The sequence below is a fragment of the Cornus florida genome, unplaced genomic scaffold (genome assembly GCF_030987335.1).
Source record: "Cornus florida cultivar Cherokee Brave unplaced genomic scaffold, ASM3098733v1 CherokeeBrave_3.0.0_Hap2_Chr03, whole genome shotgun sequence".
Taxonomy (NCBI): Eukaryota; Viridiplantae; Streptophyta; class Magnoliopsida; order Cornales; family Cornaceae; genus Cornus; species Cornus florida.
Window position 1 is genome coordinate 29916504 of NW_026775573.1, and position 15715 is coordinate 29932218.

The following is a 15715-nucleotide window of genomic DNA, read 5'->3' on the forward strand; positions in this document are numbered from 1 at the left end:
GGCAGAATATTTTCCTCGAAAACAAGTCTACATGGTAAAATCCCTCCACGATGTATCGAATCTATCTGGGTCGTGTAAAATAACTTGTCGAAAATTGATGAGTAAATTTATTTTATTAGGTTTTAATATTTTTTTCTTCGTAAATATTTTACTACAACCAAACACAAAAAAATAAAAAAAATATTTTACATCCAACCTAAATTTGATTTGATTGTGAACTTTAATTTCAAACCAAATTATTGAAAGGAGCCACATATGAATATTCATTGGAATTTTTTTCTTGAGTAGTTATAATAGTCCAAGTACATGTATATGAAATAGATATAAACTCAAAAGGTAAATCACCCACAAACCATACATATCATTTAAATTCATATATTTTTGTGCCGTACGAAAATCAAATCTAGGATGTCCGAGTTTCTGGCTCTCTTCCTCGCACAAAAATACAATTAGCCACACTTGACCCTTGAGTGTCACTATAAACCATAACTTCCTCTACATAATCTCTCTAGTGATACACAACATTACTCTATGCAACACCATAAGTTTTACTTCTTGGACAGGAATATTCAATCTTCCCCTTCACATATTCTTCCTCAAAATCACAAGGTTTGTCCTTCCAATCCTTCTAACCATGGTTAGCGGTGTAACAGACTTGGACAAAGTCAGTGTAAACTGGTCGATACGAGTCGCATATCGGACTTGAAAAAGGATTGCGTATCCGATACGGCAAACCATGCTTCCAACTCCAACCCTACAACTTCTCAGGTGGTGACATCTGCTTTGAACTTGTGCAATATTTAGGAACACTAAATTGATCCTCCAATTTTAATTCTAAAACGCCAATTCGATACTTCCAAACCCAACATTATAAAAATTGTCGAGCTACACAGTAATTTGCTCCCACTAGGAACTCGATTGAAAAAGATACAAACAAAAGAATCATTAAAAAAAAAAAAAAAAAAAACGGGGAGAGAGTTTTAGAACAGGCTACACTTCCCTGGGCGGTCTGCGGCTTTGAGAGTCTTGTCGATGAGTTTGCGAGCGTTCCTGCTTCGGATCTCCACCTTCACACTGCAGCTCTTGTTCATCTTCATGTACGGTTTCTTCGACTTCTTCAGAGATCGAACTTTCGACTTGATCGACTGCAACAATTTGTCCAACTGATTAGCCATTTCTCACACGTGTGTATATATTTGTTGTCCTTCAATATTCAACCATTAAATAGACATTATGGACTTTCTAAAGAGAGCTTTATTTTAAAAGATTAATCTACAATACCTACATTTACTGCTGTTCTTAAGGAATCAACAGCAGCTCTGCGTTCAGTTGAGGAGAGCAGAGTCATTCTTATTGGCCCCTTGTTTCCTGGAATATTACTGATTAACCACTGGATGTTATTATCTGAACCTGAATTTTTTTTTTCTCAGGGGTTTGTTTAATAATTTTGGATTCGTTCAAAGAATTAATCAGGCTTAGGAGATAAGGTTGAAAAAGAATTATCAAAAGTAAACCATATTGATTAGATTTATCCGGGAGTAAATGATAACAACCTAAACGACATTGAGAGTTCATTTGGTTTGATGAAAAAAAAGTGAAAGTGAAAGAAAGGAAATTTTTTCTAAGATTCATTTGGTTAACATGAAGTTTTTTTTAAAGAAAATTGTTAGAAAGTCTCATTTCATTGTTTCGATAGCATGAAAGTTAATAGAAAATATCATAATATACCTAAAGTCTCCCTATTTTTATTAAATATAGCAATAGGTCTAAATAAATTTATATTTAATAATTTTTTTATTTTTTTAAAAAATAAAAGCAATATAAGAATTTAAATAATAAAAAATTTGTAGGACACCTTGATAGATATAACTATTATATTATTTTATCAAAGTTATGCATAAACACAATTTATTTTAGAAAGTAAAAAAGGGTATAAATGAAATTTCATAAATTTTTCTCAAGAAAACAAAATTTTCCTTTTCCTTCTATCCAAACTCTTAAAAAGTTTTTAAAAATTCCATTTCTTTTCCTTTCATGCTATTTCAACCTAACCAAACTAAGCCTGAGGAATATTAAAGGATAGCAGCTTCTTGTTGAAATTTTATACATATGAAATTTAAATAAATAAGTCATTTTTTGAACAAATTAAACAAATTCAAAAAGAATAACGGCCTTTCTCCATGAGGTAAAGTTAATAAATTCATAACATGTCTTCCACAAAAAATATGTCATCTATCTCAACTCAGTCCATCACAGCCTTTACTCTAAGAAACATGAGATACAGATAATTACTTAAAAGATACTAGGTATTCGAGAAAAATAATTCAATGAGGCCAAAAGTTTGAGGATATTCCAGAGATGCACAAAAAGGCTTACCTGTAAGCACAACTAAAAATTGGGAAGTCCCTGTGAGTCAGACCATAGCATTAGAGTTGCCAAAAGTGCCATTGTTGCAGTTTCAACTCGCAAGCGATGTGACCCAAGACCAACAGCAGTTGCACCTGCTTCTAATATCAAATTCACCTCTTTCTCAGTGAAGTCTGAAAAATTACAAAACCAACATTATCCCTCTATGAGATGAAACACAACTCCGATTCAAATTTATAAGACATAAAATCTAGAACTATGAATCTCTAATAGCCATCACCCAAAATATAAGATCCCTAGGTTTTAAGAGCCAAGGCATGTTATCACATATTTCTTTACTAATTCTACCCACATTAACTTTGGTCTTTCTCTTTCCCCAGTATTACCCTCAATGTGGACTATGTCACTTTTCCTAAGTGGCGCACTTAAAGGTCATCTTTGCACATATCCAAACCATCTTAACCTATTTTCTTTCATTTTATCTACAATTGGTGCTTCTCCAACCATCTCCAGAACATCATCATTTCTAATTCTATCCTTTTTAGTCTTACAGCGCATCCATCTCAATATTCACATTTCTGCCACTCACTTTATGCAAATGTTGTTTCCTAGTTGCCCGACATTAGGTACCATAAAGTATGGCCGGTCTAATAGCTGTTCTATATTAAATTTAAATAACAAAATCATGCGATTCTCATGTTAAATAAAAACTCAAGAAAACCATCCTAGTATGGTGTTTCAATTTTTCAACATCCACACAGTCAGGAACTATGATCTGAACAATTTTTTGATAAATATTATCTGAAGCGGGGAGGGGGGGGGGGGGGGGGGGGGGGTGCGGTGGGTTAGGAAAATAAACTTTTTTGAGTTTTAGGTCCGGGCCTATGGTCTCTTTAATTAGACTAGGCACATACAGGCTATTGTTTCGAAGGTTTATCCATCAGTTAGACCACTATAAATGGTTCTTGGATAACCAAGTCTACTAATCCCTAGTCTTAGTGAAACTAGCCTTTATGAAGATATTCCAGTTCACTTACTTCATCACAACACCTGCCTGATATGTACAGAAATCTATTTGACCCTATTGCTTGCTTTGAGGGACACGTGACTCCATTCCCTCTCAGATCTCCTAAACTATATTTCTAAGCAGTAAATCTAACCCCAAACCTAACCTAACTTTTACAACATCAAACCTAAACACAAGCAAACCATACTAGCTGTTACAGGGCTAAATTACACTACGAATTTTTGCCTCTGTAATGGCACTTGGGGCCACCAAGTCTCAGCCAACACTACAACACAATTCACACAGTATAGAAATATAAAGAAGGCACACACATTTTACAGGGACAAGCCCCAACCTTTGCTCATATTAAACATATTACAAAGGAACATAAGTTCGTACAAGGAACCAAGGCTCACACCCTCTTCTCTATTCCCTCTACAAAGCCCGCCTTAGCATTATATAGGCCACTCTCAAAACCGCTCATAACTGTCCACTAAGATGATGGATGACACCCCCATCCACCTAGGGTCGTGCTGGCACCCTTTAGATGTGCCAGCACTATAATGCAGTTGACAAGCCCAACTGCTAGACTTGTTGGCATGTTCTGCTCATGCCACATAACCACAAGAAGTTACATTCTGCATAGTGGAAGAAACCACCCTTAACCGCCTGTGTGTTGGTCCTCTCAGAATTGTGCCACATGCTTGGGAGGTTACTCAGCACTCCCCCACTTCCCATGATGAGTGAGAAGCGCTACTAACTTCCCCCAACCGATCGAGCCCACTAAGCCACCACCTCTTGTAACCGCAAGCCATGACTTTGTGTTGTCTATGCTCTAGCCACATCTGAGTCAACCTTGTGAACCTAGCCCAAGCCAAGTCCACCAATCTGCACCCACATAAATATGTCTCTGAGTGCACGGCATGCCAAGCCATGCACGCCCGTGCGCACGCTCGGGTGCATGCCAAAGTGCACGCCGGCGCACACACTAGTGCCCTTCTACGCGCGCCATGTTTGAACCCTCATGCCTCCGTGGCTGTACACCCGCCTGGACGCCCGTGCGCACGCCGAGCTAGACGCTCGCACACACTAGGTTGGACGCCTGCCCGCGCGCCCACCTGCGGTGGGTTAGGAAAATAAACTTTTTTGAGTTTTAGGTCCGGGCCTATGGTCTCTTTAATTAGACTAGGCACATACAGGCTATTGTTTCGAAGGTTTATCCATCAGTTAGACCACTATAAATGGTTCTTGGATAACCAAGTCTACTAATCCCTAGTCTTAGTGAAACTAGCCTTTATGAAGATATTCCAGTTCACTTACTTCATCACAACACCTGCCTGATATGTACAGAAATCTATTTGACCCTATTGCTTGCTTTGAGGGACACGTGACTCCATTCCCTCTCAGATCTCCTAAACTATATTTCTAAGCAGTAAATCTAACCCCAAACCTAACCTAACTTTTACAACATCAAACCTAAACACAAGCAAACCATACTAGCTGTTACAGGGCTAAATTACACTACGAATTTTTGCCTCTGTAATGGCACTTGGGGCCACCAAGTCTCAGCCAACACTACAACACAATTCACACAGTATAGAAATATAAAGAAGGCACACACATTTTACAGGGACAAGCCCCAACCTTTGCTCATATTAAACATATTACAAAGGAACATAAGTTCGTACAAGGAACCAAGGCTCACACCCTCTTCTCTATTCCCTCTACAAAGCCCGCCTTAGCATTATATAGGCCACTCTCAAAACCGCTCATAACTGTCCACTAAGATGATGGATGACACCCCCATCCACCTAGGGTCGTGCTGGCACCCTCTAGATGTGCCAGCACTATAATGCAGTTGACAAGCCCAACTGCTAGACTTGTTGGCATGTTCTGCTCATGCCACATAACCACAAGAAGTTACATTCTGCATAGTGGAAGAAACCACCCTTAACCGCCTGTGTGTTGGTCCTCTCAGAATTGTGCCACATGCTTGGGAGGTTACTCAGCACTCCCCCACTTCCCATGATGAGTGAGAAGCGCTACTAACTTCCCCCAACCGATCGAGCCCACTAAGCCACCACCTCTTGTAACCGCAAGCCATGACTTTGTGTTGTCTATGCTCTAGCCACATCTGAGTCAACCTTGTGAACCTAGCCCAAGCCAAGTCCACCAATCTGCACCCACATAAATATGTCTCTGAGTGCACGGCATGCCAAGCCATGCACGCCCGTGCGCACGCTCGGGTGCATGCCAAAGTGCACGCCGGCGCACACACTAGTGCCCTTCTACGCGCGCCATGTTTGAACCCTCATGCCTCCGTGGCTGTACACCCGCCTGGACGCCCGTGCGCACGCCGAGCTAGACGCTCGCACACACTAGGTTGGACGCCTGCCCGCGCGCCCACCTGCGGTGGGTTAGGAAAATAAACTTTTTTGAGTTTTAGGTCCGGGCCTATGGTCTCTTTAATTAGACTAGGCACATACAGGCTATTGTTTCGAAGGTTTATCCATCAGTTAGACCACTATAAATGGTTCTTGGATAACCAAGTCTACTAATCCCTAGTCTTAGTGAAACTAGCCTTTATGAAGATATTCCAGTTCACTTACTTCATCACAACACCTGCCTGATATGTACAGAAATCTATTTGACCCTATTGCTTGCTTTGAGGGACACGTGACTCCATTCCCTCTCAGATCTCCTAAACTATATTTCTAAGCAGTAAATCTAACCCCAAACCTAACCTAACTTTTACAACATCAAACCTAAACACAAGCAAACCATACTAGCTGTTACAGGGCTAAATTACACTACGAATTTTTGCCTCTGTAATGGCACTTGGGGCCACCAAGTCTCAGCCAACACTACAACACAATTCACACAGTATAGAAATATAAAGAAGGCACACACATTTTACAGGGACAAGCCCCAACCTTTGCTCATATTAAACATATTACAAAGGAACATAAGTTCGTACAAGGAACCAAGGCTCACACCCTCTTCTCTATTCCCTCTACAAAGCCCGCCTTAGCATTATATAGGCCACTCTCAAAACCGCTCATAACTGCCCACTAAGATGATGGATGACACCCCCATCCACCTAGGGTCGTGCTGGCACCCTCTAGATGTGCCAGCACTATAATGCAGTTGACAAGCCCAACTGCTAGACTTGTTGGCATGTTCTGCTCATGCCACATAACCACAAGAAGTTACATTCTGCATAGTGGAAGAAACCACCCTTAACCGCCTGTGTGTTGGTCCTCTCAGAATTGTGCCACATGCTTGGGAGGTTACTCAGCACTCCCCCACTTCCCATGATGAGTGAGAAGCGCTACTAACTTCCCCCAACCGATCGAGCCCACTAAGCCACCACCTCTTGTAACCGCAAGCCATGACTTTGTGTTGTCTATGCTCTAGCCACATCTGAGTCAACCTTGTGAACCTAGCCCAAGCCAAGTCCACCAATCTGCACCCACATATATATGTCTCTGAGTGCACGGCATGCCAAGCCATGCACGCCCGTGCGCACGCTCGGGTGCATGCCAAAGTGCACGCCGGCGCACACACTAGTGCCCTTCTACGCGCGCCATGTTTGAACCCTCATGCCTCCGTGGCTGTACACCCGCCTGGACGCCCGTGCGCACGCCGAGCTAGACGCTCGCACACACTAGGTTGGACGCCTGCCCGCGCGCCCACCTGCGGTGGGTTAGGAAAATAAACTTTTTTGAGTTTTAGGTCCGGGCCTATGGTCTCTTTAATTAGACTAGGCACATACAGGCTATTCTTTCGAAGGTTTATCCATCAGTTAGACCACTATAAATGGTTCTTGGATAACCAAGTCTACTAATCCCTAGTCTTAGTGAAACTAGCCTTTATGAAGATATTCCAGTTCACTTACTTCATCACAACACCTGCCTGATATGTACAGAAATCTATTTGACCCTATTGCTTGCTTTAAGGGACACGTGACTCCATTCCCTCTCAGATCTCCTAAACTATATTTCTAAGCAGTAAATCTAACCCCAAACCTAACCTAACTTTTACAACATCAAACCTAAACACAAGCAAACCATACTAGCTGTTACAGGGCTAAATTACACTACGAATTTTTGCCTCTGTAATGGCACTTGGGGCCACCAAGTCTCAGCCAACACTACAACACAATTCACACAGTATAGAAATACAAAGAAGGCACACACATTTTACAGGGACAAGCCACAACCTTTGCTCATATTAAACATATTACAAAGGAACATAAGTTCGTACAAGGAACCAAGGCTCACACCCTCTTCTCTATTCCCTCTACAAAGCCCGCCTTAGCATTATATAGGCCACTCTCAAAACCGCTCATAACTGCCCACTAAGATGATGGATGACACCCCCATCCACCTAGGGTCGTGCTGGCACCCTCTAGATGTGCCAGCACTATAATGCAGTTGACAAGCCCAACTGCTAGACTTGTTGGCATGTTCTGCTCATGCCACATAACCACAAGAAGTTACATTCTGCATAGTGGAAGAAACCACCCTTAACCGCCTGTGTGTTGGTCCTCTCAGAATTGTGCCACATGCTTGGGAGGTTACTCAGCACTCCCCCACTTCCCATGATGAGTGAGAAGCGCTACTAACTTCCCCCAACCGATCGAGCCCACTAAGCCACCACCTCTTGTAACCGCAAGCCATGACTTTGTGTTGTCTATGCTCTAGCCACATCTGAGTCAACCTTGTGAACCTAGCCCAAGCCAAGTCCACCAATCTGCACCCACATATATATGTCTCTGAGTGCACGGCATGCCAAGCCATGCACGCCCGTGCGCACGCTCGGGTGCATGCCAAAGTGCACGCCGGCGCACACACTAGTGCCCTTCTACGCGCGCCATGTTTGATCCCTCATGCCTCCGTGGCTGTACACCCGCCTGGACGCCCGTGCGCACGCCGAGCTAGACGCTCGCACACACTAGGTTGGACGCCTGCCCGCGCGCCCACCTGCACGCCCGCACACGAGCCGCTGCACACCAGCGCGCGTGTCGGTGCTCACTTGTTTGCCCATATATATCTTGGATGCTCCCCACTTGTGCAACCATCTTGGAGTGGTACAACACATACCCATGCACGTTGGCTAAGCCCTCTAAGCAAGCCATGCCATAGCCTGACCGATGTGCTCAACAGACTCCTCCCTAGTATAGTCTTAAGGAAATCCAGCACTCTGACAGGAGTAAACATCACCCATACTTGAGGAGTCATAATGGCCTTTCAAGCCTTTCCCGACATCCAAATTGAGTGCCGTCTGCGCCAACCAGCTTCTATGGACTCAAGGTACCTCCCATAAAGATCCCAAGTCAAAACTCCAAGTTTCACTTTTCGCCATATTTACGAAAGTGCCACTGGGCACCCCCAGTGCACGCCGAACATCCTTTTAAGCATCTTGTGTGCACGCTGAGCATCTTGTGCACGCTGACAACCCACTGAGCATCCTCATGGCTGTCTAACCAAAGCCAAAGTATTCCCAAGACATGGCATGGCCTTGAAATGCCCATGTCTTCCCTTGGACAACCGTCAAGGGGCTAACACTAGCCTAGATCTAAGGCAAAAGCTAAACTACTAAACTTTTGCATCTGATTGGTAAACATTCTACATCATAAAGAATGCCCATTTCATTATAATTAAAATATACAAATGCACTCTTTAATAGATTTGCATTAGAACCCATTTCACTGTCATACTATTTTCCTTTGATTTAATGAGGTTTTATTAATGTATAAGCTGATTCCTTGATTATGTTCAGACCATCATTTGACCTACATCCCGGATATTCATCCAAATTAAAAGCTTAAATGCTCCAACATTCCAAATATTCATCCAAATTAAAAACTTAAATGCTCCAACATTCCACATTTATTCTACAATATTTCTCAGATTTCAACAATTTTTTAACTTCTGTGTGTGTGTGTGTGTGTGTAAATATATATATAAGCATTTTATTAGGCAAAGTGCACTGGACACTCCTTAAGAGTTGTTGCAACATGGACCCCACAACTATTAAACGTTGCAATTAAGCCCTCAAACTTACAAAAAGTCTCACATTGCACCCCTGGGACTGACGCCACTCGCCAGTTTTATTTTGCCGTCGAGAGATTCAAAATTACAAAAAAAAACCCTTCCTAGCTAAAAAAAAAAACTCAAAACGATCTTTTAGCCCTCAAACATTAAAATACACCCTGAAATAACTCCATCCACGGGATTGATTCAATTAGAGGAATCCATCAAACAGCCTTCTAATAATTCTTTTGAAATATTTCCTGAAACAAATGAAGCCTTAGAGACTGAAATCTCAAATACTTTTAGGGCATGTTTGGTTCGCAGGAATGGAATGAGGCAGGAATGGAATGCAAGTGGGAATGGAATGGGAATGATGCAGGAATGGAATGATGATTCTCATTCCACTGTTTGGCTACAAATAGAGAATGATGCAGTAGTGGAATGACCATTCCCATTCCCCTATTTGGTCAGACCAATTAATAAGCTGGAATGGAATAACTTTTAAATTAGTTTCTCCAAAATACCTTTACTTATAATATATCAATTATATTAACGAAATTACATATTTTATTATTTTAACATGGAATAAAATATAACTAGCTTATACCAACTAATGCATTTTTGTAAAATCTATGAAAATTATAATTATCTTACAAAATGTAAGAAAAATGTACGAATATCTTGAGTTCAAGAAAATCTATTAAAAATTGCTTTTATTTATTGTGAACTCATCATATTAGAGCCCTAAAAAATAATTACTTTTTTGATGAGTAATGAAGTTTGTAGCAATTTTGAAAGGCTTTGAAAGAGCAGTTACCTTTTTTGAAAGAAATATACTGGGCAATAATAAAACACTGGGCAGTTACCTTTTTTGAAAGAAATATACTGGGCAATAATGAAGGCAAATGGTATTTTTTGTCTTTGACTTTTTTTATTTTATTATTAGTGGGAATGAATGGGAATGGAATGGTCATTCCACGTCTCAAGAAGAGGAATGGGCATTCCACCTTTTTTATGGAATGAGCATTCCCTGGGAATGCCTTGAAATGGCCATTCCACATTTAATGTGGCACACCAAACAAGAGAATGGAAACAAAAGCATTCCATTCCGGCTTCATTTGATTCCATTCACTCACACCAAACATGGCCTTAGAGTCAATGTGATTTCTAAGGGCTAAGGCCTTGCTATTTGTTACTCCTATTGTCTGTTCTCCTGTTCTGCATATCTATCAAATATATTCTCATTAACTCATTTCTATAATTCACATAGAGCATAAAAAATTTAAAAATGACAATTTAAAATCAACTCCCATATACAAACTTTGGTTCCTAATTACTCTGGTTTGTGGTGAAGACTAATTACCCAAACTTTACACTAATACCAATCAAAACATCAAATAAAACAAGTGTTATTCTGTTCAGACATATCCTAGTTTGGCATATATACATGGCACAGAGAATTAATAGAGAGACGGGAGAGAAAAAGAGACTAACATATCATATACTAACCCCCTTCCGGTCCAATTATTATTAACCCACTTGAATCTTTTCTAGAGGAAGACAATGCATTAACAACAGGAGTAGCCTCTGCTACAGCCACAAAAGAGAGCTTTGACTGCGTGACCTAGAGCATACAAAATAATGCATGTAAGTCTTACAAACATTCTAGGCACAAACCTCCCAACAAATTTCATTATGACAAGAAAGCCAAATAAATTATATACATCACGTATGATACAATAACATTTTACCATCATTTTTCTATGAACAGAACCAGAACATTTTCAAACCTCCTAAACAAATAAAGAGGAAGAGTAACTCACAATAGGTAAAAGACCACCAACTTTTGTAGGAGGATTCAAAGTCATTTCATGAAGCCTTTGACCTATAACAGAGATTTAACATTTAGAGAACAATAACAATAATCAAAATTCAGAAAACAATAATAATAACTGCAGACAAGTACTCATCCATCAATCTAAACCACATTTGAACTGTGTAGATGGCATCTCCATATCCCAATGCATAATAACTAATAGCAGGAGAAATCAGGTGACACTAAACCAAATCCAGAAACTTCAAGTGGGAGAAAATAAAAATAGAACAAACAATTTACATTGTTTAGCTGCAGCTAGATTAACACGTTGCAGTCTGTCCATCCGATTTTCAGAGATTAAAGGAGAACGTACAGTCAGCAGAGGCGTTACACTAGCAGCTCCCAGCTCCTAAGATAAGAACAGAACAAAAGAGAGGCAAAGAATAAATTCACAATTAGAATTTAGACAAAAGTATAATCCCCATAAATACATCTAGACATACTGTGCATTTCTCAACGAGCCAGTCAGCTCGACCACCCTTCAATGTACCTAATAACAGGCACAAAACACGATGTTATTCTTTGCTTTGGAAGAACAAAATAATTTTGTATCCTTTCATGGTATTAAACTCACCAAAAGCTGCAAATACATGCCACTGTGTGGTCTGGGGTGGAACTAGTTTCAGATCTTCAAGTGCCACAATATCCGCTCCAGAGCGATCAACACTCTGTATGCACCCTTCAATTAACCCTCCTTTCCCATTGAAGAGCTCTACCCTTGCATGTCATGACGAGGAAGATCATCGATACAATAGAAGCTTTGAGCTAAAATACATTTGAAGCACACAAGATGTGACTGAATGCTCAAATGTTTAACTAACACTTCCAAGTCATAATATAGTAATATGTCACCCTGACTATGATGCAACATATATGTTTAGCATTTTCACAATATCTTTGATCGGATAGCTTGCATTTGATTCCAGCTTTTAGACAGGATTCAGTAAACAAAACAAAGTAAGTTTCACTGAGAAGTCGGAGAAATAAAGAGTACCTATCACTTGTGCTTAACCTTAGAACTTTAGTCATATGCCAAAATTCATCACCTTGTACGCGAACAACACCATCCTGATTTGTTAAACAAAATAATAAGCTTATGCATCCAACCAAGCCTAAACCAAAGAATGAGGTACGCAATATATAATAAAAAATTAAAAATAAAAACGTTTCGTATATTCACTTATAAAGAAGTATTATGACTCTTCATTTTCCGTCCAGACGTGTAACATTTGGAACTCCACTATCAAATAAAATGGCAGGTAAATATCTTAACAAACGGAAGACCTCCCTTTTTTCCTTTTGTGTTCCTAAACTACAACTTCAAGTTTATTCAATCAAATTGAGTTTTTGAAAACTTGATCTACAAAATGGAGTCTACCAGAAGGTGGACTGTTCCACATCTCCAACCTTCCTAACCCAGGCATGGCAACATTTTAGCAGTCAATAAAGTCTCCTTCCAACACAATTGAAACCCATATAATTGAAAACCCAAAACCCTGGACCCAAATTTGTATCTATTTAACGAGTGTGTTCCTAACGCATACAATCACTATGAAATTACAAATCTAGTTTACATACTTTTCTTCACCAAGATATAAACACACACAAACACCTACAAACCCTCAAATGTAAGTTTAAATTCATACCATTGACCTATGATAGTTAAATTCAGTAACGACAAAACGTAATGTTCCAATTAAGAGAGCCAATGAAGGACAAAATGACGATGAACCGAGGCTCCCATATCAATTTTGGCTTGGTCTATCTTAGTTTTTCACCTTTTGTCGACCAATTTTTATTTTTATTTTTATTTTTTTCTCGGTAAATGTTTGGTAAGCCAAGATTACAACAAACATGGCATTCAAAACTTATGTTCTGTGCTCTTCCTAAGTTTCACCCCTGACACTAAACAGAGAATACATAGAATCTCCAGATGAACTCTATTGAACTACAAGATTAAAAATAAAAATAAAAATAAAAATATATACATAAAAACATACATACATACATATATATATAGAGAGAGAGAGAGAGAGTGTGTGCCTTGGAAGGAGGGAGGACTTCGGAGAAGAACCGAGGAAGACCACCACGGGACTGGTTGGAGTAATCTGAAGAAGATGATGATGATGATGAAAATGCGCGTAGGGTGGAGGCCTTTCGCCATGAACGGTTCAAAAGGCCTGTAAAATGAGGTCGTAAAACTAGGGTTTGCATTGTCCTTCACGAGCCCTGCAATTCCAGCATCATAAACCCTAACGAAGTGTTTTTGGGGAGTTTTGGAGAGGTTCTAAAAGGACTTCCAGTTCATAAAAAAAAGTCCTTTATTATGTGGGTGTGGTCAGGCAATAAAAGCAGTTTAAGTACAAACGAAAGCACACTCGAGGAAAGGCCAATCTTCAAAAGTCATTCAAGGGAAGCCCCTAAAACTAGGTTTGCGAAATGAGGTTCCTATTTTGGCCAATGTGGTATTTCTTAAGAAGGACTTACCAAAATGAAGAAAATAGTAAGAATGTTTACTAATACATGGAGTTTTCTCCTCCTAATAACTGTAACATGGAATCAGAAAGCCCCTTTTTCAACAGCATGAACTTTTTGTCGAAAATTTACCAAGACATCAAAATATACTAATTTTTTATTTTTGTTATTATTACTGTTATTTTAAAGGGAAAATTACATATACATGGAGTCAAAGTTCCATATTTACTTAGAGACTGAGTCAAAGTTTCATATTTCTCTAAAATGGATTACTGAGGTGGCACATGGTTTTTTACTGTTTAGAAAATTGTGGTGCCTAAAATGCCCTTTCCTAACAAAAAAGTAGTACCTTCAGTGCAAAAAAATAGTACCTTCAGTTCAAAAAAGTAGTACCTTCAGAGAAAAAGTAGTACCTTCGCGGGTGTTTAAAAAACATGGTACCTGGACGCCAAAAAGTAGTACCTTCAGTTCAAAAAAGTAGTACCTTCGAAGAAAAAGTAGTACCTTCGTGGAAGGGTATTTTAGGCACCACAATTTCTAAACAGTAAAAAACCATGTGCCACCTCAGCAATCCATTTTAGAGAAATATGAAATTTTGACTCAGCCTCTAAGTAAATATGGAACTTTGACTCCATTTATATGTAATTTTCCCTATTTTAAACCTTAGCAACGCGTAGACACCCATTTTGTGTCACTTGAACATCGGCTTCTATTAGAAATGCCATAAACTACCCTCGCCTGTTTGATTTCTTAATTCAGTTCTAAATGCAGAATATGATAAGTAATTTTTAAAAATAAGTTTGTTTGATAAAATTTTTAAACACCACTTAATATGGTAAGTACCATTTAAAAAAGGCCAAAATTTTAAGTGCAGAGAATATTAGTTATTGCTTATTGCAGAAGATGGTAAGTGGTTGGTTAGGTTTAAAAAATAACTTTTTAGTGACTACTCTGCCATCATATAATTGTGTTCTCTCTTTTTAGGGTTTCTTTTTAAACACGTATATAGCCTTTTGGTTACCGTTTATATATAAAACAATTATTTGTATAACATAATTCTATTCAATATCACGTACTTTCTTTAATATTTTTAACACTATTTTTATACTCTACCTAAATATTATATAATTATTTATATAATAGAATTCTATTCTCTTAGAAGTACTTTCTTAACACTATTTTCACTTTTCAATACTCTACCATGTAATCCAAAACCCATATATTTTAAATTTTAGTAACATTCTTTTTTATATCCAAAACCTATATATTTTAAATTTTTATTAATTATTTATATTGATGAGCGCTGAAAAGTGCGCTTTTAAACCCCTTAAGCTCGAGTATTCTAGGACTTTTATCTATCTTATTTTCCTGTTTTAAACTAATTTTGTGTTATTTCCCTCTTTAGGCCAATAATGTTAAAACATGCTAAAAATGGTTTCTTAAGACTTTTTTGGAGTCAAACTAAGTCTTGGAGAGATTCTGGAGCAAAAGAAGGCTTATTTGGAGCAAAAAGGAAGCTAATGCTGAAAACTGCCAAGTGAGATAAATCGCAGAAAAGTGAGATTGATCAGAGTCGGATCGATCGAACCCAGATCGATCAAAAGTTGGATCGATCGAACAAACTCTGATCGAACGAAGAAAAGTCTGATCGATCGAAAATGTGCTGACAGTGAGCTGTCTAATTCCCGAGCACGCCAATTTCTACCTACCACATAGTTGCGCGATTACATATTTTTGGGCTATATTTCTATGATACCCCTCGGATCCGAGACGCGGGTTGATCAGGCCCAAGCCCAAACCCGAGGAATATCAAACAATCAATATGTAACCGAACACAGAATACAAGATGAAATAAGAAATAAAATAATAAACTGAAGGAATACTAATTGAAAATCCTTAAAATAAAATTATTCAAATCTGATAATCCAAAACTCCATAGGTTTAACAACTCGG

General features: G+C 39.1%; 2 protein-coding genes across 5 annotated transcripts; both read right to left on the reverse strand.

The window, feature by feature from the left end:
- Positions 1-324: 324 nt before the first annotated feature.
- On the reverse strand, positions 325-1277 carry LOC132300116 (uncharacterized). The gene has a single exon (XM_059797075.1). It carries the CDS (start codon positions 1173-1175, stop codon positions 981-983), a length of 195 nt encoding a protein of 64 aa, XP_059653058.1. The 5' UTR covers positions 1176-1277; the 3' UTR covers positions 325-980.
- LOC132300115 (uncharacterized) lies at positions 1008-13738 on the reverse strand. Of its 4 annotated transcripts, none has more exons than XM_059797073.1 (9): positions 13331-13738; positions 12282-12355; positions 11862-12004; positions 11731-11777; positions 11528-11636; positions 11235-11296; positions 10921-11035; positions 2377-2540; positions 1008-1145 (listed from the first exon to the last, which is right to left on the reverse strand). In XM_059797073.1, exons 1-8 carry the CDS (start codon positions 13499-13501, stop codon positions 2389-2391), a joined length of 873 nt encoding a protein of 290 aa, XP_059653056.1. In that variant the 5' UTR covers positions 13502-13738; the 3' UTR covers positions 1008-1145; positions 2377-2388. The 4 variants fall into 4 exon arrangements, with proteins under 4 accessions (XP_059653056.1, XP_059653055.1, XP_059653054.1 ...); XM_059797072.1 differs by lacking the exon at positions 1008-1145 and adding an exon at positions 2153-2264; XM_059797071.1 differs by lacking the exon at positions 1008-1145 and having other exon boundaries at positions 2153-2540; positions 13331-13737.
- Between the last annotated feature and the right edge of the window lie 1977 nt (positions 13739-15715).